At 40.9% G+C, this 27,791-nt stretch overlaps 1 protein-coding gene and 1 pseudogene across 1 annotated transcript; both read left to right on the top strand.

Moving 5' to 3' along the window:
* Window positions 1-7,314: 7,314 nt before the first annotated feature.
* On the top strand, window positions 7,315-7,801 carry LOC111589764 (uncharacterized; annotated as a pseudogene).
* A 2,596-nt stretch (window positions 7,802-10,397) lies between these two features.
* Window positions 10,398-15,031, top strand: LOC118472911 (uncharacterized). Its single transcript, XM_035960860.1, has 9 exons — window positions 10,398-10,610; window positions 11,160-12,117; window positions 12,236-12,514; window positions 12,591-12,689; window positions 12,805-13,143; window positions 13,222-13,506; window positions 13,602-13,835; window positions 13,915-13,957; window positions 14,717-15,031. Exons 3-9 carry the CDS (start codon window positions 12,512-12,514, stop codon window positions 14,728-14,730), a joined length of 1,017 nt encoding a protein of 338 aa, XP_035816753.1. The 5' UTR covers window positions 10,398-10,610; window positions 11,160-12,117; window positions 12,236-12,511; the 3' UTR covers window positions 14,731-15,031.
* Window positions 15,032-27,791: the final 12,760 nt, after the last annotated feature.

Raw genomic sequence — 27,791 nt, 5'->3', positions numbered from 1 at the left:
TTAGCACCGAGAACCAGCTAGCCGATATCTTCACTAAGCCTCTAGATGAGAAGACCTTTTGCAGGTTGCGTAGTGAGCTAAATGTCTTAGATTCGCGGAACCTGGATTGAATTGTAGCATACATGTATTTATGCTTTTGATCATGTTCCTTTTTGCATTTTGTTGCTTATTATGGTGCTCAAGTTGTACAAACACTCCCTGGACCTCACAAGTCCGTTGCAAAGTGCTGCACATGTTTAGGGGGAGATGTGTTACAACTTGACCCTTTGAGACTAACCATGTGCTTGAGTTTGATGATTTAGTCTCAAAGGAGGATTGAAAGGGAAAAGGTGGACTTGGACCATGAAAGACTTCCACTGCACTCCGATGAGAGGGTAACTTATTCCAAGTTCATCTTTAGACTCTTATTGCCTCTTTGTATTCTTATTGAAGATTTTGGTGAGGCAATGGGGTTAAAGGGCCAAGATTGATCCCGTTTTGGTGCTTGATGCCAAAGGGGGAGAAAATAAAGGCCAAAGCGATAAATGGATCAGCTACCACTTGAGAGATTTTTGAAAATAGTAGAATAGAGTCTCTTATTGTCTCTTATTGTCTCTCTTGTCAAAAGTTGGCTTCTTGTGGGGAGAAGTATTGATTATGGGAAATAGGGGGAGTTTTTGAAATCTTTGATCAATCTCTTTTGGAATGACTCTCTTTATGTTTTAACATGGGTGTTTGACGTAGAGATAGAGATTTGAGTTTGATTTGCAAAAACAAACCAAGTGGTGGCAAAGGATGATCCATATATGCCAAAATTGAATCAAAATAAATTTGAGTTTTATTTGAGTGATATTGCACTTGTTCTAGTTGCTTTATGTTGTGTTGGCATAAATCACCAAAAAGGGGGAGATTGAAAGGGAAATGTGCCTTTGGGCCATTTCTAAGTATTTTGGTGATTGAATGCCAACACAAGTGATTAAATGTGAATCTATGCCCATGGGTGAACAAAGTGCAAATCAAGAGCAAAGGTATGTTTCTAAGTCTTAGTACATTGGTTTTGTGTACTAATATATTTGTCTAAGTGTTAGAAACAGAAAGAAGAAGAAAAGATAAGAGTTGGCTGTGTACAGCCATGAGGCTGTTTCGGTCTGGGGCACCGGACTGTCCGGTGGTGCACCGGACAGTGTCCGGTGCGCCAGGCTGCCTCGAGCGAAGTGGCCGCTCTCGGGAATTCGTCGACGGCGTACGGCTAAAATTCACCGGACTGTCCGGTGAGCCAACGGTCGGCCGGGCCAACGGTCGGCCGCGCGATCTGCGCGGGACACGTGGCCGGGCCAACGGTCGGAAGGGGGCACCGGACTGTCCGGTGTGCACCGGACATGTCCGGTGCGCCAACGGCTCCCGCATCTGCAACGGTCGACTGCGCTGTTTAAGGAAGGAAATCGGGCACCGGACAGTGTCCGGTGTGCACCGGACTGTCCGGTGCGCCCGACGACAGAAGGCAAAGATGGCCTTCCAGATTTGTTCTCAACGGCTCCTAGCTGCCTTGGGGCTATAAAAGGGACCCCTAGGCGCATGGAGGGAGACACCAAGCATTCCTACAACATTCCTAAGCACCAAGACATCGATCTCGCGCATTCGTTTCATTGTGATAGCATATAGAGCTCTTGTGGAGTTGTGAACTCTTTGAGTTGTGTTGCGAGCTCTTGTTGCGACTTGTGTGCGTGTTGTTGCTCTGATCTTTTGAAGTCTTGTGTGCGTTGCTCATTCCCCCTTGCTCTGTGTTTCTTTGTGAACTTCAATTGTAAGGGCGAGAGGCTCCAATTTGTGGAGATTCCTCGCAAACGGGATTGAGAAAAAGCAAGCAAAACACCGTGGTATTCAAGTGGGTCTTTGGACCGCTTGAGAGGGGTTGATTGCAACCCTCGTCCGTTGGGACGCCACAACGTGGAGTAGGCAAGCGTTGGTCTTGGCCGAACCACGGGATAAACCACTGCGTCATCTCTGTGATTGATCTCTTGTGGTAATGTGTTTTGTTGAGACTCCTTTCTAGCCACTTGGCAATCATTGTGCTAACACTTAACAAGTTTTTGTGGCTATAAGTTTAAGTTTTCACAGGATCACCTATTCACCCCCCCCCCCTCTAGGTGCTCTCACTTTCCACCTTCAATGTGCATGAAGCAATCAAATTTCATCCTTTCTTTGATGATTCCTGGTCGAAATGGACCTGGTAGTGACATGGATGTCTATTATCAACCCCTTGTTGATGATCTGCTATATATGTTTGTCAATGGAGTTAGAACTTATGATGCTTCAAAGGGTGATTTTTTTCAAGTTACGGGCTGCACTATTGTGGACTATTACTGATTTCCCAGGTCTAGGATACACATCTGGATCTATCACAGCTGGTGAAGCAGCATGTCCTGATTGCCACTAGCACACTTGTTCACTTAGACTTAGTAATGGCAGCAAGAATTGCTATATGGAAAATCATAGATTCTTGCTTGATGACCATCCAGTTAGGTTTGACATTGATAAATTTGGTAAAATTAAGTTTAGGCCAGCTCCTACTCCGCTTTCTGGAGAACAAATTTTGGAGTGCACTAAAGATCTTAATCAAAATTTTGGCAAGGATCCATCTAGAAAGAAACCAGCAAACAAGAGACACAAGAAAGGGGAACCATTAGTCATTTTCAAAAGGAGATCTATTTGGTTTCAACTACCATACTGGAAAGATTTATTATTGAGACATAATTTTGACATCATGCACATAGGGAAAAATGTGAGTGAAAGCTTACTTAATACATTTCTAGGCACAGATGGAAAATCAAAGGATAACTTGAATTCTCGGTTAGACCTTCAAGTCCTAGGTATTAGAAGTGACCTTCACCCTATTGAAGTTGAAGACCAACTTTATTTACCACCAGCACCTTACTCAATGAGCCCTGCTGAGAGGAAATTATTCTGCCAAGTACTAAAAGGGGTGAAGTTTCCTGATGGTTATGCAGCTGATATACGACATAATGTACATGATAATGAGAGGAAAATAATTGGACTTAAGAGTCATGAGAGTTACATTATCCTACAACACTTGTTGCCACTTGCTATTAGAAAAATATTGCCTACAATAGTCAGTGCTGGAGTGATTCGTATATCTAATTTTTTCAAGAAACTTTCTTCACCAGTCATTCGAATAAGTGACATGGAAACTCTTGAGGCTGATATAGCTAAAACTCTAAGCTTCCTTGAGACTGTATTCCTACCTTCTTTTTTTGATATTATGGTACATTTGATGGTACATCTTCCTGCTCAAGCAAAAATAGCAGGTCTAGCCCATTTTCGAAGCATGTGGCCTACAGAGAGGTACTTTTCTAATGCATATTGTGGCATAGCGAATAAAAATCATGTACGCTATGCTATAATGTTACCAATGATCCTTTTATTTATGTGCATAGGTATCTAATGAGATTGAAGGGTTCTGTTCATACAAAAAGTCATTGTGAAGGATCAATCATGGAGTGGTCTATGTTTACTGAATGCCTTACATTTTGTGCTCGCTATTTACATGGAGAATCTCAATTGAACCATATAGTTTCAAATGATGAAGATTGTAGTACGACTCCTTTCTTCCATAGAATTGGTCGTGGATTGTCTGGAAAATGCGTAGTTACTTTAGACCACAAGACATGGCTACAAGCCCACAGATATGTTTTGTTCAACTATTGCAATATAGGGCCTTACTTGGAGTAAGTTATCTATATATCTTGTCATCACATGAACACTTCCTTTTGCATGTTGAAGTGATAAAATGACCATTGCAGCAAGCATGCTCACTATCTATCATCAATTGGTCTTCAAAATAAACGAGACATCAACCGCATGCAACATTAATCCTTTCACGAGTGGCTTAGGTTGCATGTAAGTAAGGAATAAACTTAGCCCATTTTTTTGAGATGGAATTCACATATACTTTAATCGCATGCATCATCAAATTCAGGTGGAAGAAACGTGTGAAGAGGCATCGGACGAGATTAAAATTTTAGCCAAGACACCAATGATGGTTGCATACAAGTATAATAGCTATACCATAAATGGATTCAATTTCCACACACACGCATATGATGAGGGTAGACCTATTCAAAATAGTGGGGTTGTTGTAGTTGCAGAGTCAGCAAGCTTTGACAGGGGTAATAATGATAACATCATAATAGGAAACAAGACCTATTTTGGTATTATCAATGAAATTGTTCAACTAAACTATAACCACAAAGGTACTATGGTGCTTTTCAAATGTGATTGGGTTGACAACCGTGTGCAAAACAAATGGGTGAAAACTGACCAGTTAGGTATCACATCTATCAACTTTAAGCACTTGTTCAATACAGGTAAAAAAATAACAGATGAGCCCTTCATTCTAGCATCACAGGCGGTTCAAGTTATACTATGTTCCTGATCCAATTGATGTTGACTGGGTTGTTGTTGTGCAATCTAAACCAAGAGATTTGTATGACCTGGATAATTTGGAGAATGAGCACATAGATAATGACAATCAGTTTTTGCTCCATTAGTTGATCTAAATGGCAATGTGACTATTGATATTGTTAATGAGATTGTCCCCGCTGTTAGAAGAGACATAGATGGTTACCTTGTTGATCCTAAAAAATCTAAAACGAAATCTGCAAAGTAAGTACTTCTCTTTTCTACAAAGTGTCTGCTATGTCTTTTGTACTTCTTTTCAAAGAGTTGATAATTTCTTTATTATCTATAGGAGAAAAAATGGCAAACGCAAGAAGAAAGCTTAACGAAATTGTGCCTAACATGTATGAGGAGCAACGACTTGCAACCATTGCACACAACAAAAGACGGCTAGATGCTCTTAATATCCCAACTTTGGGCGATATGCAGCACCAGCAGGGTCAACCTAAGAAAAGAACAAAGGTAAACTTTTTAAAATTTCCCTATTTGCGACTCCGTTTCTAGTTTCACATGATTTTCAGTATCATGGTGACTAGTAACAATTTTCAATAAGTAGCTGCAGAGGCTGTTATTTGGTAAATCACTATCATGGTGACTAGTAACAATTTTTAGTGGCGTCGACTAGCATGGGCAGATTGGCTGGTTTAGATCTACAGAGGAGCATGTGCACTAATGATTAGAGTTGCTTGGTCCCCTCTTTTGATTTCGTCCCATACATTCATTCAATTGAAACCAAATAGCAGTAAGTAGCTGCTTTACAGTTAACGAGCGACTTTACTTTCTTCTCATTTTCCCTTCTACTTTGTTGTGCGCCTGGCTGCCTGTGACCAAATAATCATCCCTTCCAAGCAGTTCAGCAACAAATAAGCCTGGGAACTGAAATAGAAAACTGAAAGCTGAAGCTAAAAGTTTTACACCATGCTGAAAACTGAAAACTAAAAACTGGGAACAAATAAGTAGTTCAGCTTAGCTGCTGCTCGATGTTTTTTGTTTACACCATGCTGCAACAAATATTTACACCATATTTCATTCCTGTAGAGAACTCATAACCACAATGGTGCTACAAATGAAAGTCATAATTTACGCCCAACGACACAAAGAAATTTATTTGAAAATGCAAATGAGCAGATTGATGCAGATATTGGTTGTGAATCAATTGGAGATTTTCTGTGTGACAATGATGGTAATTATTCTGTTGTTGCATATACATTTTTACCCTTGCTACAATACAATTCATGTGTTTTAATGTTTAACTTAATAGAATCCCACAGTCCACAGAGGAAAAGAACTACTAGAGATATGCTTATTTAAGACACACAGTTTAAGACGGATATCAATGCATTTTATAGAAGTGTCTTTTATTGTATGGTGAAGAGTAAGGTAAGACGGTTTGTTAGAGATCCGTCTTAAATAAAGAAGTGTTTTGAGACAGTTACACCGTAAGAAATGTCTTATATTGATTTAAGACGGGTTATTATTAAAAATCGTCTCAGATAAATATACCTTTTGAGTCATTAAGATTGCAAGAATTGTCTTAGATTTTGATTAGTATATTAGACACTTTTGCATATAAAACCATCTCAAATAAAGATATTATTAGAGTCGTCTAGACTATAAGAACTGTCTTAGATGTTATTGAGTATACTGGGTACTTCTAAATATGAAACTGTCTTCGTATGATATCTCTGATAAGACGCATTGTGAAAAATATAGTAAATAATAAATTCAGCTTAGTTTGATGATATATATCTTTCTTAAAACCTCAAGCCCTTCTGGTGGCTCCTTCCCGTCTTGTCTAGGGCCTCCATTGTTTTGCAGAGAGCCCCCACTTTCTCCCCAAACGATGCTTAGTCGAATGCTAATTTTTTATTTTCTTTCTTTAATTGTGAATAAATAATATATAAAATTTACTATGTAATTTTATATTCTTGTTTTTAGCATTAAGACAATTAATATTCATAAAAAGTAAAACTTAAATTCGTTATACATTTTTAAAATTCGTTATATATTTCTAAATAATTGACATAAAATTTAGATGTGGATATATATTCAGATTCGAATGTTTTTGTAACACCCCAGGTGTTTATTTCCCGTTCGACATCGACTATGGACTTAAGCACGGGATATCAGTGAAAATAAAATGGACACTAAATTCTACTCATCTTTGTTATCGCTATTTTGATATCGTATCTATCTTTGTCTATCTAAGCCATCCAAAAATTTTAGATATGTTTGGATTTTAGAAAACTTTCAAGATGAACCTATGCTATTTGGATCGATCTAGTACGCGAATATGAGAATTCGATTTTATAAATTCAATCACAATCCGTATCCAAGAAAAATCAGGCATAGAGTTATAAATTGAGTTGTTTTCTAGATAGATGTTTGGATAGCGTGAAATCGTCTAGGCTCAACTAAATTAAATAGAACTCGATGACTCAAGTTTTTAGGTGTAAAATAATTTAGTCCCCTCTCGTTAATCAAAACGTCACGTCCGAGGATTTATAAATGAGATCTGTTTCTCCAGTAAATTGTCTATAACCGTGTTCAGCCCACATATGAAAATATTTGATTTCATATCGAATCGAACACAGTCTAAAATAGCGTTGTTGACATCGTTCCAGTTCGTTCCGATTGCTTCTCGCCCAAAACCCGGGCCTAAGTTAGATATATGTCTATACTAATTTGATAAAAATATGGAGAGGAAAAGGCTAACTTTTATCTTCTACGTGTCTATTTTTTTCTCTTCCTTATCTAGAATACACGTGTTTCCTCTGGAAGTATCTCACCGCTGTTCTCTACTCTCTTATCTCCTTCGTATGTTCTCCTGTTGTTTCCTTCTATAGCGCAATGCTGCCTCCTCTCTTAGCCTTATCCCCAAATCGCTTCTTCTCTGCTGATTCCGTGGTGCATCAGCCAAGCTCCTCTCCCTGGCCGATCCATGGTGCTCGTCTCTAGCTCATGTCTTGCCGCCGGCCGAGCCCCTCCCCAGCGCCCTTGGAGCCGGCGTCCTCTGCCCTCATCTCATTCCCCGATGCCGCCCTCTCCCCCTCGGTGCTCTGCTGGTCGGCGTCTTCTCCCTGCCCGACGTTTTTGGCGCCATGGCCGCCGCGCCTCGGGTCGCCTGCTCCACTGCGCCGATCCGCCCATCTCCCTGCTGCCGCTCTCCCATGGCGCATCCCTGTATCTTGCTTCAGCTTGCTCTGCCATCTCCCTTGGCGCCCTAGCCCCAACACCGAGCTCCCTACCCGGCTGCGCCCCTGGTGGTTGAGCTCGCCGAGCTTCCTTTTCTATCGCTCGTCCTCACCCATTCGGCGCCCTCATCTCAAGCCAGTCCAGCCTCTCTACTCGCCACTCTCCCCTATCCCCTTGCTGTTAGCACATGGCGAGCTAACCCCATGTGCCAGTAGAGTTCGTCATTCCCTGAGTAGCACCTCCCTCCATGGATGCCTCGTTGTCGACTTGTGCAGTTCATATTTATTGGTGAGGTCCCTTTTGTCTTGTGTTACTTATCTCTTTAATTGATACATGTGGTCTGTGGTTGATTGTGAGTATGTGTGTGCTTATGTGTGAGATGTGAAGGGGAAATCCTAGGATTTGATGGAGAAGAAGCACAGTTCAATTTGACGCCCGCCAGGTGTTCGATGAAATGTTCGAATTTGGTTTCGTCGTTGATATTGTGGATTTGAGTCGCGTTTTGTATTGGTGAGCTGGTTCACTATTTCTCTTCTTGGTTGAATGGATAGATTAGTTGGATGTTTTAATTATGTCGGTCCTCTTGACAGTAGCATGTGTGTGTCATGGCCATAGGTATAATACTTATTGAAATGCACGAGTCACTCGCGGTGATTTGGTCGATGACGTGTCTATGTGTATGGATTGGTGTTAGTGGAGAAGAAAGTTAGGTGAGAAAATCATGGTGAATACAATCGTGTCTACATGGTGGTTGTGTTTATACCTATAATGAATGTCTGTTTATTTGTATGAAGTCCATAGATCGCAATTTCCAAGTAGAGCATTGTACTACTAAATCTTGGAGTTTCTCGCAGTAAAACTTAATTCAGTTTGGGTATGGATAGTTACATAACCAGTTTAAGTCTATTCATCACCTTTTCTTTAGTAAAGTAAATACTAGATAATTAAGAAAGATTGGATAATAGAGTTGATTGTTTGTAGTGTGGAGTGAAGTCCATGGAACGACGACCCTCATTAATCCATGGCATGCCTGTGATGTTTAATTATGCGTCAAGCAAGTTAATCTAGTAAGATGATTTAGAGAACGAGTCAAATAATGTGTAGAAGCTATGTATAAACTAAAACATACTAGTTGCTGTTTTGGGCTGCATGTACTGTTTTTGCCGCGCCGTTTGTTTGAGGAACTAAATTACGTTTTCTGTAGAAATCTTATATAGGAAAGTTGTAGGACATTTCTTATTCTTGCTTGTGTAAAAATTTCATGGTCATAGGTCTAGTAGTTTAGAAGTTATGATTTTTCCAAGTCCAGTTTCAGAATATGTCCAAATTCTGTACAGGTTTCGAAAATTGGACTGTTTGGCTAAGCTAAACTGAGAATCAGCCCTTAGTAATTATAGAAGAATTGTAGTACTTTTCTTAAGCTTTCCAACAAATTTTGGATCACCCTTTTTGATGATCTATAAATTAAGTTACAGCTGTTTGAGTTAGTATCTCTGAATATGTCCCAATTTGGACAGCGGAGCCTTTCTTATATTTTCTGACCTTGATATATATTGAATTAACCTGGGACATTTATAAATGAATTGTAGAGAATTCTATTAGCTTTCTAAAAAGTCTAGAATCACCTGATTTTTATGTCTGAAACTTCAGTTATGAATTTTTGAAGTAGTCGAATTCTGTCCAAATCTAGACAGAGTTTATGTTTAGTTCTGTTTGACCTTTCTAAAGGTCAAATCTTGTTGTGATGATAATACCAAAAGTGTAGAGAACTTTATAAGCTTTTCAGAAAGTTCTAGTTTACTATTTTTAGATGCATATTTTGTGAGTTATGAATAAAACAATTAACCGCTGTGCTGCTGTCCAAAATCAGCACACATTAAAATGATTTGCTTGGAATTTCTTTTGTGTAGGTAACTAGATTTGGTTAGTCCTTGGCTTGATTAATGAAGTATGGTAGTTGCATATAGTTGTTCTTTTCTTTCTTAATGCTTTCCTTATACTTTAGCATTTTAAGAAGGAAGTAAATACTTTGGTTAGTGTATTTGAGTTAGCGACTATTTAGACCTTTAAGTTAAGATGAGTGCAATTTCATTGAACCCTATGTTAATTGGTAGTGAATTATCCGTTAGTTCTAAGTATGTTCTGATGTTTTGTTTAGACGATATACGTTGATAGTTAATCTAGAGGAATGTTTTAGAAAGTTAGATGGATGATTTTTAACATACTAAGTTTTAGATGTGTTCAATAATTGTGAGCGTGAATTGTTACTTGACTCTCGATTCTATGTTCTAGTTAAGGAAAATACATAGCTTGTGTAGGGTTCAATATTCTTTGATGTTTGTGTTAGATTTGGTTAAGCCAAAGAAATGTAATTATGATACATAGTGATATGTCAACTACGTAATGCTTATGTACTGTTTTAGTTGACTAGAGATAAAAGTTTTAACTGATATTAACATTGACAATACATGGGCGATAGATGAGGCTAAGCATCTAATTTTTATTCCTGTCAAAGTTTTTATTAAGTATCATCAGTTCGAATTCTTTCTGTCTTAGGACATCCAACATGATATACTGGGAAGAAAAAGATTTTTACACCCTTGTGAATTCTAGCCACTTTTTACATTCTCTGCAAATTCTGCTAGAAGCATTACTTTTGCACTCTCCGTCTTGTTTGCAGTTTGGTGTTTTCTTCTTTGGTATGTATACAAGACAACCTCAAATCATCTCCTAACAAAAAAGGGGTTAATATTAGGTGCATCTTGGCAGATATGAAATATAGTACTATACAAGAGAGCCACATGTTACAAGACAATTGGGTTATAGCTACAAGTTAGTTATATGTTCTGCCAGCTTCGTTATATGTTCTGACATGAGTTACTTTTGTGTTATGCAGAAAAACAAGATTCATGAGTGCAATGGCAAATGGAAGGTGAAGGCCCTTTTGATTGACAACTTAGGTATATTTACTGTTTCATTACACACCTCGCGCAGGTAACTATAAGCCTGCTTCCTTCCTATGACACTTAGCCATTTTTAGTCTGGATAGCTGCCTTCCTAGCAATACCTATTTATTGAAAAATTATAGCATCCTTTCATATTCACATGATAATAACAAAGTAGTATCAAAGAACTGAATAATGTGTCCACATGTAAGCAAAATATGCCTGGTCGCTGGAGCACTTATCTCGGGATATAGTGAGGCAAAGTTTGGATCATGATATTGGTCTAGCTATTGCTCATTTCTTGAGCTGTTTCATTGGGAACATTTTTTAGAAAGTTTGGGTCATGATATTGGTCCAACTATTGCTTGATGAGATAGCAAATGTTCAAGAACAGTTGCTCGACTTCTTCATGAATGAGGTGATAGACATTGGTGGATAATGCAGGGTTGAGGATGCTTCACATAACTAAATCTAGCATTCATATGACCTTTTTGATATGCCATAATATAAGGTGTTCAACTGTGTCTAACTACTCACTATTGTCTTCTCTTATTTGTCGTATAGGAAAAGATGGAATGGAACTCAAATTTTGGTGGTCGGTCAAGTGTGTAGAGTTGAAATCATATATACTTAGTTATGCTCAACTTTAGCGCAAACTGTTGGTGACCATGTTTTTTAGTTAGTATTTTAGTTTGGATTTAGAGTACACTTATGTATGAGTTATTTAGCAATGCTTATTTTTGAGATATTGAATGATACTTATCTACATTATATTAACTATAATGTTATTAAATATATGTGTGTATGTATATTATAATGTGGTATCTCAAAAATGATTATAAATTGAAGAATGTATTGCCATGTAAGTCATTTCATTTAAACCATAATAAGACAGTTCCCAAAACGTACAATACCAGTCTCTAAAAAAGTCGGTTCCTAAAATGTCTAATATCAGATGCCTAAATAAGATGGTTTTTCTATTGCAAGCATCTATTATTATAGGACATTCTAGACAATTTGATAAATATTTTGTGACTTATAATGTTCGTATTCTCGATGGTTCTTTAGAATAAGTGTCTTAAACAAAATCTAATTCAAGACGGTTTACCGGACAAAATGACTTAAACAAATATCTTTTTTAGACAGTTATAAATTAAAAATGTCTTATATAATATCTTTTAAGACGGTTTACATCCATCTTAAATGTGGGACATCTTTTACGACTCCATCAAATTTGGACACTTCATAAGTGTCTTAATAACTGAAAATTAACCGTCTTATATAACATGATTTGTAGTAGTGAGGAAGGGGTATTACAAAATTGGAGGACATATTTGCAAGGGGGTCTGAGGTGCCAAAAATTAAAATAGAACTGAATGATTTTGGTCAACCTGTTGGAAACAATTCAAGGAAGTTTTTTAGTGCTATTGGATGTCATGTGAGAAAGAAGTTGTCAGTTAGCAGTGTTGATTGGAGGCTAGTGGATGGTGAGAAAAAGTATGAAGTATGGACTGACCTAAAGGTATTTTCCTAATTGCATTATTATTGTTTCTTATGTTGAATTTGTTTCTATATTAGACCATTAGCCTAAGTTCTGATTATCTTTTTTTGCTTGGGAAATCATAAAATCTATGATGTAGATGATGCTGCCTTTAACTGGTTTTTAATCACTGCTGGAAGGAAATGGAAGGATTTCAAGTCAACCCTAAAGGCGCAGTATTTTAATGAGAATTTAACAGAAGAGGACCTAAAGGACAAACATAGCGGAAGGGTTAATGATGAGGATTGGAAGTTTCTTTCTGAATATTGGGTGTCTCCTGAATGTGAAGAAAAGACAAAAAAGCCAAATTTAGTCGTTCAAAGGTTGGGGTACTTCATACTTGGGCAGTAAGAGCTTCGCTCGCTCTAGCCATGAAATGGTATTTGAAGCAATTTGACTTTTGAATTTACATTATGATTTTTCATCTTCAATAGTAAATAATAAAAAAATTGCAGTCTAAGGAACTAGGCCGTCCTCCTAGAAGAGATGAACTCTATATCAAAACACATACGCGGAAAAATGGAGTTCCAACAAGACATGCTGAACCAGTTATTGTAAGTTTTTGTGAACTTGGCATTTATTGTAAGATGTTTTTTTGCATAACATTTTCTTATGTTTCCTATAGTGTTAGGTATTGAACCTTTTTCCTTTGCTACTCAATTTGTGTAGAACAAACTTAAGGAAATTGTTGAGGCCCATCCAGAGTTGAAGGAAAGAACAATTCAAGAATGTGATGCTTTTGCTGCTATTTGTGGAGAGAGAGAGCCAAGAGGACGTGTCCGAGTTTTGGGTCTAGGACCAACTCCACAAGATATTGGTACCCCAGGCTTGAGAAGTTACACACCCACAAGACTCCAAATGGAAGTCTTAGCCCGCAAAAAGGCTGAAAGTGAGAAAGCTGCTCTAGAACAACGCATAGCAGAAATGGAGGAGAAAATGCAGGAGCAAAGGATGGGCAGAGATGTGGAAATCATTTCACATGATGGTTCTAATACACGACACCATCCGGTAAAGTAGCTGAACATCTTATATTCATTTTGAAATCTAGAGAATATTCATTACTTATTACGCTCATATTTATTTTAGGACACAAGGTCTGGGCAACATGTCAATGAAACACATAACATTGCTCAGTTTCATGAAGATGAAGCTTATGTGGAGGATGAAATCTCTAATGAGGGTGAAAATTTGCTTGGCAGTAATCATGTTAGTGTTACCCCTACAGTAAATCCATCTCAAGGCAACCATATTAATGTAACAACACCAACACAACCCTCTAGGAAGACGACCAATGCTAGCCCAATAGTGCAACCATCTCAAGGCAACACTATTAGAGCTACCCCAACAATTCTGCCACTTCACACTGAACTTGTAATTTTATCATCCATCCTTCTATTTTTTTAATTCTCATTTGGTAGTGGTTTTGTACATTTATTATATTCTTATAATTTTATTGTTTGGTTCAGATTGGAAAGGATGTGATCTTATATGCCATATTAAGAGATCATGCTATGGCTAAGGGAACAATTATTTCAACTAATCCTAGCTCAGTGTTAGGAGGAGTTGCTCTAGGAAAGCAATATTGTGAGGTTGTTGTGAATGTTGTGCTGAAAAGGGACGCCCTTCTACCTCACCCATATGGTTATTTGGAGAAGATGGGTGATGCTGATCGGATGTCGATCGCATGGCCATACAAGAGAGTAATAAGCTATTTCCTTATTGTTTTTCATATATGGTGACTTCATACTTTCTAACTAATGGTTTTTTGTGATTATATAGCTAAAGGTGAGCAAGACATCAAAATCATCCTACAGTGCTACAGGTACATATATGATTGACATTGTACCACAATTCTATTTTGTGGCATCTACACAATTCAAAGCTTTCAGCTGGTTATGTGGCTGATTTTAGTAGATATTCCTGATTTTAGTAGGTTTGTGGTTGCTACTAGTTATGGTTGAATGGTCATATATCTATGAGTCTAGCTCTACTCGTCAATGAAAACTGAAGCTAGCAAATGATCTCCATGGCATGTTGGTTCGTTTGCATTTCATATATGATAGATATTGTTGCTCTCTGGTTTGATCTTTCGAGTAGCAGCAAGGTTAGCAGCAAGCTGTCCTTAAGTAGCTGCTCACTGATAGGACATTGCAGTAGCAAGGACACTTGTTTGAAACCTGGCATCTCAAGAAGTAGCAGCAAGGTGTCCTTCCGAGTGTGGTCTGTTCACAAGTTACTGCAATGTCATATGATCTCCAAGATCAGTAGTCTAGCTGAGGGAGAGGATGTCTTGAAGCTGAGCCTTCAAATTCATAGTTTTGTTGACTATAGAAAACATTTACTCATTTATTATTTACAAGCGTCATCACCCCTTCTCCTTTTGTAAAAGTAGTGCATATATATATCTATAACTACATGTGTCACAACAGGATTAAGTCCTAGGCCTAGATGATATGGTCTAATTGCGTTCAACTATTATATATTTTCTTAATAATGGAGCAATGGTGTTAGCTATTGTATAGTTTATTTTGGAATGGATTTCTTAACAATCTATTAATGATCTGGGTTTTAATTTTGTAAGAAGGGAGGTCCTAGAGGTTGTTGTGGTGCCTATGGATGCTACAACAAGAAAGATCAAAAGCTCTTTTGGATGGATGCAGCTAACTATTTTGTTTTGTATTTTCTCGAAAAGAGAAATTTGCAAGTGAACTTCAAATTGTGAAGCAAACATGTGGCTGTAATAGCTAGTATCTCTAAGCTTTTACAAGTCAAACTTAGGGTTATTGCCTGCATATTTTGATCTTTATTGCGACAAGAGCAAACTTGTGACCTTTATGTATAAATGCAGTACAATTGTTATTGCCATGAATGAAAACATGAGCTACGTTTAACCAAATTTGTATCTGATGTGGGATGTGAGATTGTATGACTAGTGTTTAGTGTTGATGATGGTAATTGGAAACTGCTAGTTATATATTTTTCTAGGCTCATATAGCCATAGCGTTGGATTGTTAGTCGGTAAAAATATATATATCTCATCAAACAGTGTGTCGGTATAAGTTCTAACAGATTGTTAGTCGGTAAAAATATGTTAGTCGGTATATCTTTTTAGCGTCTAACCGTTCGTCGATATAAATATGTTTGTCGCTATAAATTTATGTCGACGCCACTTACAACGTCAGAAAGGGTTAATTGGTATAACTCTATAGCGACTGATAGTATGTTGCTATAAAGGTTTATACCGACTGTAAGTAAGTTGTTGTAGCCAGGTTGTGGTATAGTGTATTAACAAATGATATTGGGGCAGTAATGTATTTTTCTTCATTCTTGACTTCACAGGTTCCAGCCTTCGTCAGTCAGCTACTTCCTTTTGACTTGTGGACGAAGTCACCACCTTTGGATATTACCTTCATTGCTTACGTACAGACGAAGTGCTTTTGTATGTTGTTTCCCACTGAAGTTTAGCTTTGTATGCTAGTGAGGACATTCCTGAAATATACTTGTTAATTGAATGAGTCAGATGTTAGGCACATGATCTTCGACATCCAAGTGATCTTCGGCAAAACCTTGTACCCTTAAGGCAATCTTGTGACAACTAAATAAATGACCTTCAACAATATAGTCCCCCAACAAGTACATACCAACCCAATTAAATAATTGATCATAATGAATAATAAATCCCACAATGCAATGCAATGCAATGCATGTCATGTTAAGTTTATTTCCATCATTTAATCATGCGAGAGTATTGAGCCGCTCATGACCGTGAGCATGGTTGATATACCAGTTTTACACTCTGCAGATGTTGCACATCTTTACCCACAAATTGTGTTCCTTTTTTTGTCTCGGGTTGTACAGACCCTTAAACACATCCAAGATGAGTTGGCGAGGGCACGCTACAAGGACTTTCTAAAGTTTCACTAGCATGAGAGAACCTGATACGGTTTCAGAGCCGAAGGGGGCGATATAGGAATCCCTCGTCCAAAAAGCTATCGCAGACAGATCAACACGAGAACCTTCTTATACCGACAGCTTCTCCACCCTGCTTGTCCCTTTTGGAAAAGGATTAACTCATACTAGTTTTCCTAATTAATTGGCCAAGGGCCCCATTCCTCCCTTGTGGTAGCACTGTTTTCTAAGGTTAATCTTCATGTTCCTGAAAGGGAAATGTGCACTTGGGCCATTTCTAAAGTGTTTTGGTGATTAAGTGTCCAACACATTTTCTCTAAGTGCTAATTTGTGCCAAAGAGTGAAGAAGTGCAAATCAAATTACAAGGTACGTTTCTAGACTTAGTACATTGATTTGAGTACTAATGTATTGTGTCTAAGTGTTAGAAACAGGAAAAATTGGATTGGAATAGAGTTGGCTGTGTACAGCCAAATGCAGCTCGGTCTGGGTGCACCGGACTGTCCGGTGGTGCACCGGACAGTGTCTGGTGCGCCAGGACCAGTCTCGGTGAACAGTCCGCTCTCGGGACTTGACGGCGGCGTACGGCTATAATTCACCGGACTGTCCGGTACGGTGGTGCACCGGACTGTCCGGAGAGTCGTCTGCGGCGAAGTCGTCGCTCTCGGGAAACGATCAACGGTGTACGGCTAAAATTCACCGGACTGTCCTGTGAGGCACCGGACTGTCCGGTGAGCCAAAGGTCGACTACGCCAACGGTCGGCCGCGCAATCCGCGCGTGATGTGTGGGCGCGTCAACGTTCGGCAGGGGGCACCGGACTGTCCGATGTGCACCGGACAGTGTCCGGTGCGCCAACTACCGTGAATCTGCAATGGTCGGATGCGCAAGAAAAGGAAGGAGATCGCGCACCGGACAGCTACAGGGACTGTCCGGTGGCGCACCGGACTGTCCGGTGCGCCACCCGACAGAAGGCAAGTTTAGCCTTCCAAAAATGCCTCCAACGGCTCCTAGCTGCCTTGGGGCTATAAAAGGGACCCCTAGGCGCATGGAGGAGTTACCTAAGCATACTTTGAGCATTATAAGTCTTCCACACTCCGTCTCCGCGCACTTGATTGACTTTGTTAGTGATTTGAGCTTCGTTCTAGTAGTGAACTTGTTGCAATTCATTTGAGCTCAAGTCTTGGCTGTGTGTGTGCGTATTGTTGTGGATTTGTGTGTGTTGCTTCCCACCCTTACTCTTGTGTTTCACTTTGATCTTTGTTGTAAGGGCGAGAGACTCCAACTTGTGGAGATTCCTCGCAAACGGGAAAAGAGATAAGCAAATAAGAACACTGTGGTATTCAAGTTGATCATTGGATCACTTGAAAGGGGTTGAGTGCAACCCTCGTCCATTGGGACGCCACAACATGGAGGTAGGCAAGTGTTATACTTGCCGAACCACGGGATAAACTCGCGTGTCTTTTGTGATTGTTTTTCTGTGATACTTGTGTGATCGCAAGAGCTCGCTATTTAGCCATACTAACACTTAACCAAGTTTTGTGGCTATTAGTTGTTGAATTTTACAGGATCACCTATTCACCCCCCCTCTAGGTGCTCTCAATTGGTATCAGAGTCGTTCTCTTCACGAAAGGGACTAATCGCCCGAAGAGATGAATCCTAAGGGAAAGGGGATGGTGGTCAACGATAAGGAGAAGGAGTCCATCTTCAACGAGCCAAGGGACAACAAGTCCACTGACTCTGGCTCGAGTCATAAGAAGAGGGACAGGAAGAAGAAGAGGCGTATCAAGAAGATCGTCTACTACGAAAGCGACGAGTCTTCTTCTTCCCCGAGGGACGACGGCTACGACGAGAAAAAGAAACCGGTTAACTCAAATTTTTCATTTGATTATTCTCGTATTCCGTACAATTCCAATGCCCATTTGCTTTCTATTCCTCTTGGTAAACCTCCACACTTTGATGGAGAGGACTACACTTTTTGGAGTCACAAAATGCGTAGTCACCTTTTCTCTCTCCATCCTAGTATTTGGGAGATAGTTGAGAATGGAATGCAATTTGATAGTACGGACAACCCTGTTTTTATTAACGAACAAATTCACAAAAATGCACAAGCTACCACTGTTTTGTTAGCATCGTTGTGCAGGGATGAATACAACAAGGTGAGCGGCTTGGACAACACCAAGCAAATATGGGACACCCTCAAGATCTCGCATGAGGGGAATGATGCCACCATAATCACCAAAATGGAGTTGGTGGAAGGCAAGCTGGGAAGGTTCACGATGATCAGGGGGGAGGAGCCGACGCAAACTTACAACAGGCTCAAGACCCTGGTCAACAAGATCAGGAGCTATGGAAGCACGAGATGGATGGACCACGATGTCGTCCGACTTATGCTCAGGTCTTTTACTGTCATTGACCCTCATCTTGTGAACTCAATCCGTGAGAATCCTAGGTACACAAAGATGACGCCCGAGGAAATACTCGGAAAGTTTGTGAGCGGGCGTATGATGATCAAGGAAGCAAGATACGTTGATGATGCATTGAATGGCCCAATGCCCATTTATGAGCCCCAACCCGTTGCACTCAAGGCAACAAGCAGCAGGGATGCGCTACCTAGCAAGGTGGCACAAGTTGAAGCCGCCGGGCTAAATGAAGATGAAATGGCCCTCATCATCAAGCGCTTCAAGATGGCGCTAAAAGGACGAAAGGAGCATCCCAACAAGAGCAAAGCAAAGGGAAAGCGCTCCTGTTTTAAATGTGGTAAGACTGGTCATTTCATAGCAAATTGTCCCAATAATGCTAATGACCAGGAACAAGAAAAGAGCGGGAAGAGGGAGAAGAAGAAGGCCTACAAGAAGGCGAAGGGCGAGGCGCACCTAGGCAAAGAGTGGGATTCGGATTGCTCTTTGTCTGACTCCGATGACGAAGGACTCACCGCCTCGGCCTTCAACAAGTCATCTCTCTTCCCCAATGAGCGCCACACCTGTCTCATGGCAAAGGAGAAAAAGGTAAGCGCTCGAGATACCCCTAAGTATACTACTTCAAGTGATGATGAAGTAGATTACACAAGTTTATTCAAAGGTTTAGATAGAACTAAAGTTGATAAGATCAATGAATTGATTGATGTCTTAAATGAAAAGAATAGATTATTAGAGAAGCAAGAAGATATTTTATATGAAGAGCATGATAAGTTTATTAGTGTGCAAAAATCTCTTGCTTTAGAGGTTAATAGGAATGAAATACTTTCTTCTGAATTATCCGCTTGTCATGAAACTGTGTCTAGCTTGAAGAGTATTAATGATGATTTAAATGCTAAGCTAGAAGTAGTTAATAAATCTAGTTCTTGTGTAGAGCACGTTGTGATTTGTAATAGGTGTAAGGATTTCGATGTTGATGCATGTGTTGAGCACCTTACTTCTATTACAAAACTTAATGGTGAAGTGGCAAGTCTTAATGCCCAACTTAAGACTTGCAAAAATAACTTTGATAAATTAAAATTTGCTAGGGATGCCTACACCGTTGGTAGACATCTCTCAATTAAGGATGGACTTGGCTTTCAAAAGAATCATGCTTTCATGTACCATGATAGAAAATTTCTAGAAATTCTCATTATAATAGGAGTTATAGTGCTTTTCACTCACATGCCATGGTTGCTTCAAGTTCTAATGTTAATGGTAGGCCTAGGAGAAATTTTATCTCATGCTCCTAGGAAAGTGCGTGATAAAACTACCACTGTTTTTCATGCTTGCAACACTACATATGTACTTTCATGTAAAAATGAAAAAGTGGTTGCTAGAAAGATGGGGTCCAAATGCAAGGGAGACAAGACTTGCATTTGGGTCCCAAAGACTATTGTAACTAACCTTGTAGGACCCAACAAGAGTTGGGTACCTAAAACCCAAGCCTAATTTGCCTTGTAGGTTTATGCATCCGGGGGCTCAAGCTGGATTATCGATAGCGGATGCACAAACCACATGACGGGGGAGAAGAAGATGTTCACCTCCTACGTCAAGAACAAAGATTCCCAAGATTCGATTATCTTTGGAGATGGGAATCAAGACAAGGTTAAAGGGCTAGGAAAGATAGCTATTTCATCCGAGCATTCCATATCTAATGTGTTCTTAGTTGAATCGCTCGGGTACAACTTGTTGTCCGTTAGTCAACTATGTAATATGGGCTACAATTGTTTATTTACCAATGTAGATGTGTCTGTCTTTAGAAGGAGTGATGGTTCACTAGCTTTTAAGGGTGTACTAGACGACAAACTCTACTTAGTTGATTTTTCGAAAGAGGAGGCCGATCTAGATGCATGCTTAATTGCTAAGACTAGCATGGGCTGGCTGTGGCATCACCGTCTAGCACATGTTGGGATGAAGAACCTTCATAAACTTCTAAAGGGAGAACATGCGTTAGGTCTAACCAATGTGTTTTTCGAAAAAGATAGACCTTGTGCAGCTTGTTAAGCAGGTAAACAGGTGGGAAGCGCTCATCACAGCAAGAATGTGATGACCACATCAAGACCTCTGGAGCTACTTCACATGGACCTCTTCGGACCCGTCGCCTACCTTAGCATCGGGGGAAGATAAATCAGAAACCCAAGGGACCCTTAAGCGCTTTCTAAGGAGAGCTCAAAACGAATTTGAGCTCAAGGTGAAGAAGATAAGAAGCAACAACGGGTCCGAGTTCAAGAACCTACAAGTGAAGGAGTATCTTGAGGAGGAAGGAATCAAGCATGAGTTCTCCGCTCCCTACACACCACAGCAAAATGGTGTGGTAGAGAGGAAGAACAGGACGCTCATAGACATGGCGAGGACGATGCTTGGAGAATTCAAGATGCCCAAGCGGTTTTGGTCGGAAGCTGTGAACACAGCTTGCCACGCCATAAACCGGGTCTACCTTCATCGCCTCCTCAAGAAGACCTCATATGAACTTCTAACTAGTAACAAACCCAACGTGTCATACTTTCGTGTATTTGGGAATAAATGTTACATTCTAGTAAAGAAAAGTAGAAACTCTAAATTTGCTCCCAAAGCCGTAGAAGGGTTTTTTGCTAGTTTATGACTCAAATACAAAGGCGTATAGAGTCTTCAACAAATCATCGGGTTTGGTTGAAGTCTCTAGCGATGTTGTATTTGATGAAACTAATGGCTCTCCAAGAGAGCATGTTGATCTTGATGATGTAGATGAGGATGATGTTCCAACGGACGCAATTCGCACCATGGCGATTGGAGATGTGCGACCACAGGAACACCAAGAGCAAGATCAACCTTCTTCCTCAACGATGGTGCATCCCCCGACTCAAGATGATGAACAGGTTCCTCAAGAGGAGGCGTGTGATCAAGGGGGAGCACAAGATGACCAAGTTGTGGAGGAAGAAGCACCACGGGCCCCTCCAACTCAAGTCCGAGCGACGATTCAAAGGAATCATCCCGTCGACCAGATTTTAGGTGATATAAGCAAGGGAGTAACAACTCGCTCACGTCTAGCTAATTTTTGTGAGCATTACTCATTTGTCTCTTCTATTGAGCCTTTCAGGGTAGAAGAGGCCTTGCTAGATCCGGACTGGGTGTTGGCCATGCAGGAAGAGCTCAACAACTTCAAGCGAAATGAAGTTTGGACCCTAGTGCCACGTCCCAAGCAAAATGTTGTGGGAACCAAGTGGGTGTTCCACAACAAACAGGACGAGCACGGGGTGGTGACAAGGAACAAGGCTCGACTTGTGGCAAAAGGTTATGCCCAAGTCGCAGGTTTGGACTTTGAGGAGACTTTTGCTCCTGTGGCTAGGCTAGAGTCTATTCGCATTTTGTTAGCTTATGTGGCTCACCATTCCTTCAGGTTGTTCCAAATGGATGTGAAGAGCGCTTTCCTCAATGGGCCAATCAAGGAGGAGGTGTACGTAGAGCAACCCCTTGGCTTTGAGGATGAACGGTACCCCGACCATGTGTGTAAGCTCTCTAAGGCGCTCTATGGACTTAAACAAGCCCCAAGAGCATGGTATGAATGCCTTAGATATTTCCTAATTGCAAATGCTTTCAAGGTTGGGAAAGCCGATCCAACTCGTTTCACTAAGACTTGTGATGGTGACCTATTTGTGTGCCAAATTTATGTCGATGACATAATATTTGGTTCTACTAACCAAAAGTCTTGTGAGGAGTTTAGCAGGGTGATGACTCAGAAATTTGAGATGTCGATGATGGGCGAGTTGAACTACTTCCTTGGGTTCCAAGTGAAGCAACTCAAGGACGGCACCTTCATCTCCCAAACGAAGTACACGCAAGACTTGGTCAAGCGGTTCCGGATGAAGGACGCCAAGCCCGCAAAGACACCAATGGGAACTGACGGACATGTCGACCTCAACAAAGGAGGTAAGTCCGTTGATCAAAAGGCATACCAGTCTATGATAGGTTCCTTGCTTTACTTATGTGCTAGTAGACCAGATATTATGCTTAGCATTTGCATGTGTGCTAGATATCAATCCGACCCGAGGGAATGTCACCTTGTGGCCGTTAAGAGGATTCTTAGATATTTAGTTGCTACGCCTTGCTTCGGGATCTGGTATCCAAAGGGGTCTACCTTTGACTTGATTGGATATTCAGACTCCGATTATGCCGGGTGCAAGGTTGATAGGAAGAGTACATCAGGGACGTGCCAATTCCTAGGAAGGTCCCTGGTGTCTTGGAGTTCAAAGAAACAAACTTCCGTTGCCCTATCCACCGCTAAGGCCGAGTATGTTGCCACAGGACAGTGTTGCGCGCAACTACTTTGGATGAGGCAAACCCTCCGGGACTTCGGCTACAATCTGAGCAAAGTCCCACTCCTATGTGACAATGAGAGTGCAATCCGCATGGCGGATAATCCTGTTGAGCACAGCCACACTAAGCACATAGACATCCGGCATCACTTCCTGAGAGACCACCAGCAAAAGGGGGGTATTGAGGTGTACCATATTAACACCGAGAACCAGCTAGCCAATATCTTCACTAAGCCTTTAGATGAGAAAAGGTTTTGCAGGTTGTGTAGTGAGCTAAATGTCTTAGATTCGCGTAACTTGGATTGATCTATAACATACATGTGTTTATGCCTTTGATCATGAAATTTATGCATTTCAATCTATTTTTGTTCATTTGTGGTGCTCAAGTTGTAACCATGATCCTCGGACCTCACAAGTCCATTTGCAAGTGATGCACTTATTTAGGGGGAGGCATGCTACAACTTGACACTTTGAGACTAACCTTTGTGTTTGAGTTCTTGATTTAGTCTCAAAAGTGGATTGAAAGGGAAAGGTGAACTTGGATCATGCAAAGACTTCCACTGCACTCCGGTAATAACTCCAAGTTCATTTCTATGCTCTTAGTGCCTTTTGCTCTTAATTGACAATTTTGGTGAGGCAATGGGGTTAAAGGGCCAAGAATGATCCTGTTTTGGTGCTTAATGCCAAAGGGGGAGAAATTAAAGGCCAAAGCAAATGGATCAGCTACCACTTGAGAAATTTGAAAATAGTAGAGTTAGCACTTTTGATTTATCAAAATTCTCTTATGTGCAAAATTTGGTCTCTTGTGGGGAGAATGTAGGGTTATGAAAAAAAGGGGGAGTTTGTGGCTCTTGATCAATTTTTCCATTTGAATATCTCTCTTTGTGCCTAAACAAGTGTGTTTGACTTAGAGATAGGAAAATGAATTTGATTTGCAAAAACAAACCAAGTGGTGGCAAAGAATGATCCAAATATGCCAAATTTGAATCAAAAACAATTCTTGTTCTCAATTGCATTGATGTTGCACTTCCTTTGGTTGCTTTTTGATGTGTTGGCATAAATCACCAAAAAGGGGGAGATTGAAAGGGAAATGTGCACTTGGGCCATTTCTAAAGTGTTTTGGTGATTAAGTGTCCAACACATTTTCTCTAAGTGCTAATTTGTGCCAAAGAGTGAAGAAGTGCAAATCAAATTACAAGGTACGTTTCTAGACTTAGTACATTGATTTGAGTACTAATGTATTGTGTCTAAGTGTTAGAAACAGGAAAAATTGGTTTGGTATAGAGTTGGCTGTGTACAGCCAAATGCAGCTCGGTTGTAGCATCCCAAAAATTCAAATCTTAGAATTTTCTCAAACTCGCTCTAAATTCAAAATGAATTTCAAATTTCATTTCAAAATGTTTGTTTGCGAGTTGATATCAACAAATAAAATTATAGTGGTCTATATTCTCTCTAAAATCTCCTCAAAATATCCTACAAATATTTCCCCAGTGACCACCCTCAAACTCTTTAAGAAATACTGCCCAAATATTCCACCGATATATGTCCAAGTATTTTCTTCCTGAGAAATACCTTCAGAATCATTTTTCAAGTCCCTACAAATATTTTCTCCATAACTTTCCTCATGCTCATATGTATACGTATGCCTCTGGTGTCATACGGTGAGCTCTACAAGCTAATTACACTCATATAAGACAAATCCATGCTAATCTCCCACTAATCCTCTCATCCTCCTACTAATCCCCTCATCCCTCCCCCTAATCCCCCACCATGGCTATAAATAGAGGGGCAAGGGCCTCCTCTCATCCCACCCCAAGCCATTTCACGGCAACTCCCTCCCCCCCCCCAACACGCCCACTCCCACTCCACTTCCCACACAAGCACACACTAGCACAAGGATCATTCGGTCGTTCTTCGATCGTTCGTCCACCTGTTCTTCTGGTGACTGTGATTTTCCTTCCAGTAGGGAACTTCCCATTTGGTCACCCATCCCAGATTTCTCCAAGTTGAGCACGCTTAACTTTGGGATTCTTTCAAGCCAGACTTCCAAAAAGAAAGGCGAACCATGTTTGTATGGATACGTCTTCAATCCTATAAAACCTGGCCCAAGATACCATAGCCCACTCGGACCAGAATACCACAGCATTCCAGCTATTTGGGTCCCGCCTTACTGTTGTCTGATGTGACACAGTAGGTAGGAACAGTTTCCACCAACATAAACCTCTGCCCAAGAACAGCCCAAAAATAATTCCTCGCACCCCGCTCAAAAATACATTTGTATTTTTTGATTTTCCAAATATCTCTAAATATTCAAATTCTAGAATATTCCTTTCCTTTTCTTTTTCTCCCTATGATTATAAAATCCAAAACTCTTCCATCCAAACTCAGATTTCAGTCATTCTTATTTCTAAAATTCTTGTCCAACTATTCCCTATCCAACCATGTCATCCCTTAAGCATGGTTCATATTCCAGAAAACTCCCAAAATACTCTTGTCCCATATTCTGCCTATAACTCTCCTGTTCATGCTAAGTCAGACGATTCTTTCGTTACTATTCTCACCAATAGTGAACTTCACTGAGCTACACCACATACACCCAGCTATAAATACACCCAGCTACCCTCTCCCACTCCACACACTCAACACCCTCAGCCAAGGCAAACACCCCACCCACTCAGTTACTCCGCTCTGCCGGCTACACGCACAGTGTCGCTTCGCCTCCAGTCCACCCTCCTGGTAAGCACCTCCGCTCCACCACTAGTAGTACCTCAACACCACATGACACATATTTTACTCAAGACTCTGTCCATCCATATATCGCTATTCTGACCACTATACTAAATATTTGTTGGTATACTTGCTGGTTTGTTGTATGCTTGTTCATGTTGCATAGTTATCGGAGCATTCGTGCCGTCTCGTGGAGGCCAGATCTGCAAGTCTACGCCAGGCAGTGGAGCTAGAAGCCAGTTCCGCGAACTCCCCTTCCCCCTTCGCCGGATAAGCACGGCAAGCTCACTGGATCCCTTTGATGCATAAATTACCTATGCTTTTACAACCACAACCCTCAGCCTGTTATTTTATGCATGATATGATTTTGAGACAAGTTATTATGGCCACCCAGCTGCTTGCCGCAATCAATACTTGATATATTTGTTACAAATGATTTGTGAAAAGGTGTGAGTTTTCAAAAGAAAATGCTTTTCAAAATGTGTATGATGAAGGGTTTCCACCCTTATCACCTTTGAGTAGGGATGATCAAGGACTCCCTGGTTTAGGGGAGGGCCAAAGGTGATGGCTCAGCTGGTTTAGGTGTGAGCAGAAGGATTGTCCCCTCATATAAGGACCGGTTTGTGATCCTTCACTACCTGTACTCATGATAAGTACAACCACTCGAGACTGTATGGGCAGTCACTCAATCTGAACTCGTACGGTCCAACCCCAGGGTTATGAAGGCTGAGGAGCACCGGGAGGATAAGGAGGGGGAATGTTTTGTCCGGTTTGGGCATGGCGGTGGCCTGACTCCTTCCGGTATAACCGTTAAGGTTAGGACGTGCGAGGAAAGAAAGAGATTCGGCATTCGGGTCTCACGACGGTGAGATCGCAGAAACCGGACTAGTGGGTAAAGTGTACACCTCTGCGCAGAGATTGAAAACCTATTCGAATAGTCTGTGTCCACAGGAATGGACGAGTCTGGTATGGTATGGCAATTAATGTTTTGTTTTCCAAAAAGAAAGGTGCTTTTGAGAAAAGTGGTTTTTAAAAGGTCCGGCGGTTGAGCCGTGAGCTATGGTGGACGGGAAGTCCAGTAGCTGTTTTTGAAAATGAAAACCAGTGGGAAACTGCTAAGATACCTGGATGGTTTAGTCCAGAGGATTTCGTTCTATACTGAAAAACTTCCTGCTCCTTTCGGAGAGGATGCGCTTTGCAAAATACAAAATGTTTTTCAAAACAACCCAGCATAAAATATTGCTGTTTCTGCAAATATCCTGAGCTCCACATATTCCATGCATTATATCTGATTTCCCCATTCCGCGGGTGAAGGTGGGCTGCTGAGTACGTTTGTACTCACCCTTGCTTATTTGTTGTTTTCAGAAAAAGGAGATCGGGTAAGAGTTACGGCTGTTCCCAACCTTGCCTGTGGCTGTTGGACCGCTGATTTGCTTCGCTGCGTATATCGGGCTGCTTCAGCCCCACTCTAATGATATGTCCCGAGTTGTGGACCAACTCTTAAAGTTGATCGCCACCTTTATAGGTTTGTCTCGTTTAAGCAGATCTGAAATCATCTGTTGTATAAATGTGTTTACTAGCCTCCTGGGACTAGTAATTGTATCACATTTGAGTCCCAGAGGATTGGGGCGTTTCAGGTGGTATCGGAGCTATTAGGTTGGCCGCAGGACGTAACCCTTAGCCTGGTCCAAAAGTTTTTGAGTCAAAACTATTTTCTTAAAAAAATTATTGCTCTTATCCCTTCATTTCAAAAATGGTTTCCTCCTTTGCTTCTCTCAGAAGTCAGATGGAGGTTCGCTGCCAAACCAGCTTTTGCCAGAATGAAGATGGTTTCCCCAAGTTGCTGAGAGCATGCACAGTTCGCCTCGGAATCAGGAGCCAGCCAGAGTATGATGGTCGTGAAATCATCGAGCATGGCACGAAGAAGTGTGTCGTGACTGTATACATTGGATCCAGTCCGCACCATGTGGAATGGAGTGTCACCGCTGCGGGGCACAGATTCAAAAACACCTGCCAAGTCGTCGCTCGCAAGGCATTGAGGGCCCTGTGTCAGATTTATGAAGAAGAAGTGGCCGACACACCGCTCAGATTCTTTCCGCCCTTTTAGAGAGACCGTCCCGTTTGGATGGCCAGGATGCATGCATTGGAAGGTCAGCAGCTGCTTGAGGACGACCCCTCAATCGTGTACCTCACTGCCTACCTGCTCACCCTGGATGCACAGTATGATTTCTTGGCTCGGCACCACCGTCAGATGATTGCTCGAGCAGAAGATG

Source organism: Zea mays, chromosome 7, assembly GCF_902167145.1.
Source record: "Zea mays cultivar B73 chromosome 7, Zm-B73-REFERENCE-NAM-5.0, whole genome shotgun sequence".
Classification (NCBI taxonomy): domain Eukaryota; kingdom Viridiplantae; phylum Streptophyta; class Magnoliopsida; order Poales; family Poaceae; genus Zea; species Zea mays.
The sequence above is the reverse complement of the archived record's forward strand: the minus strand, read 5'-3'. Positions and strand labels throughout refer to the sequence as shown.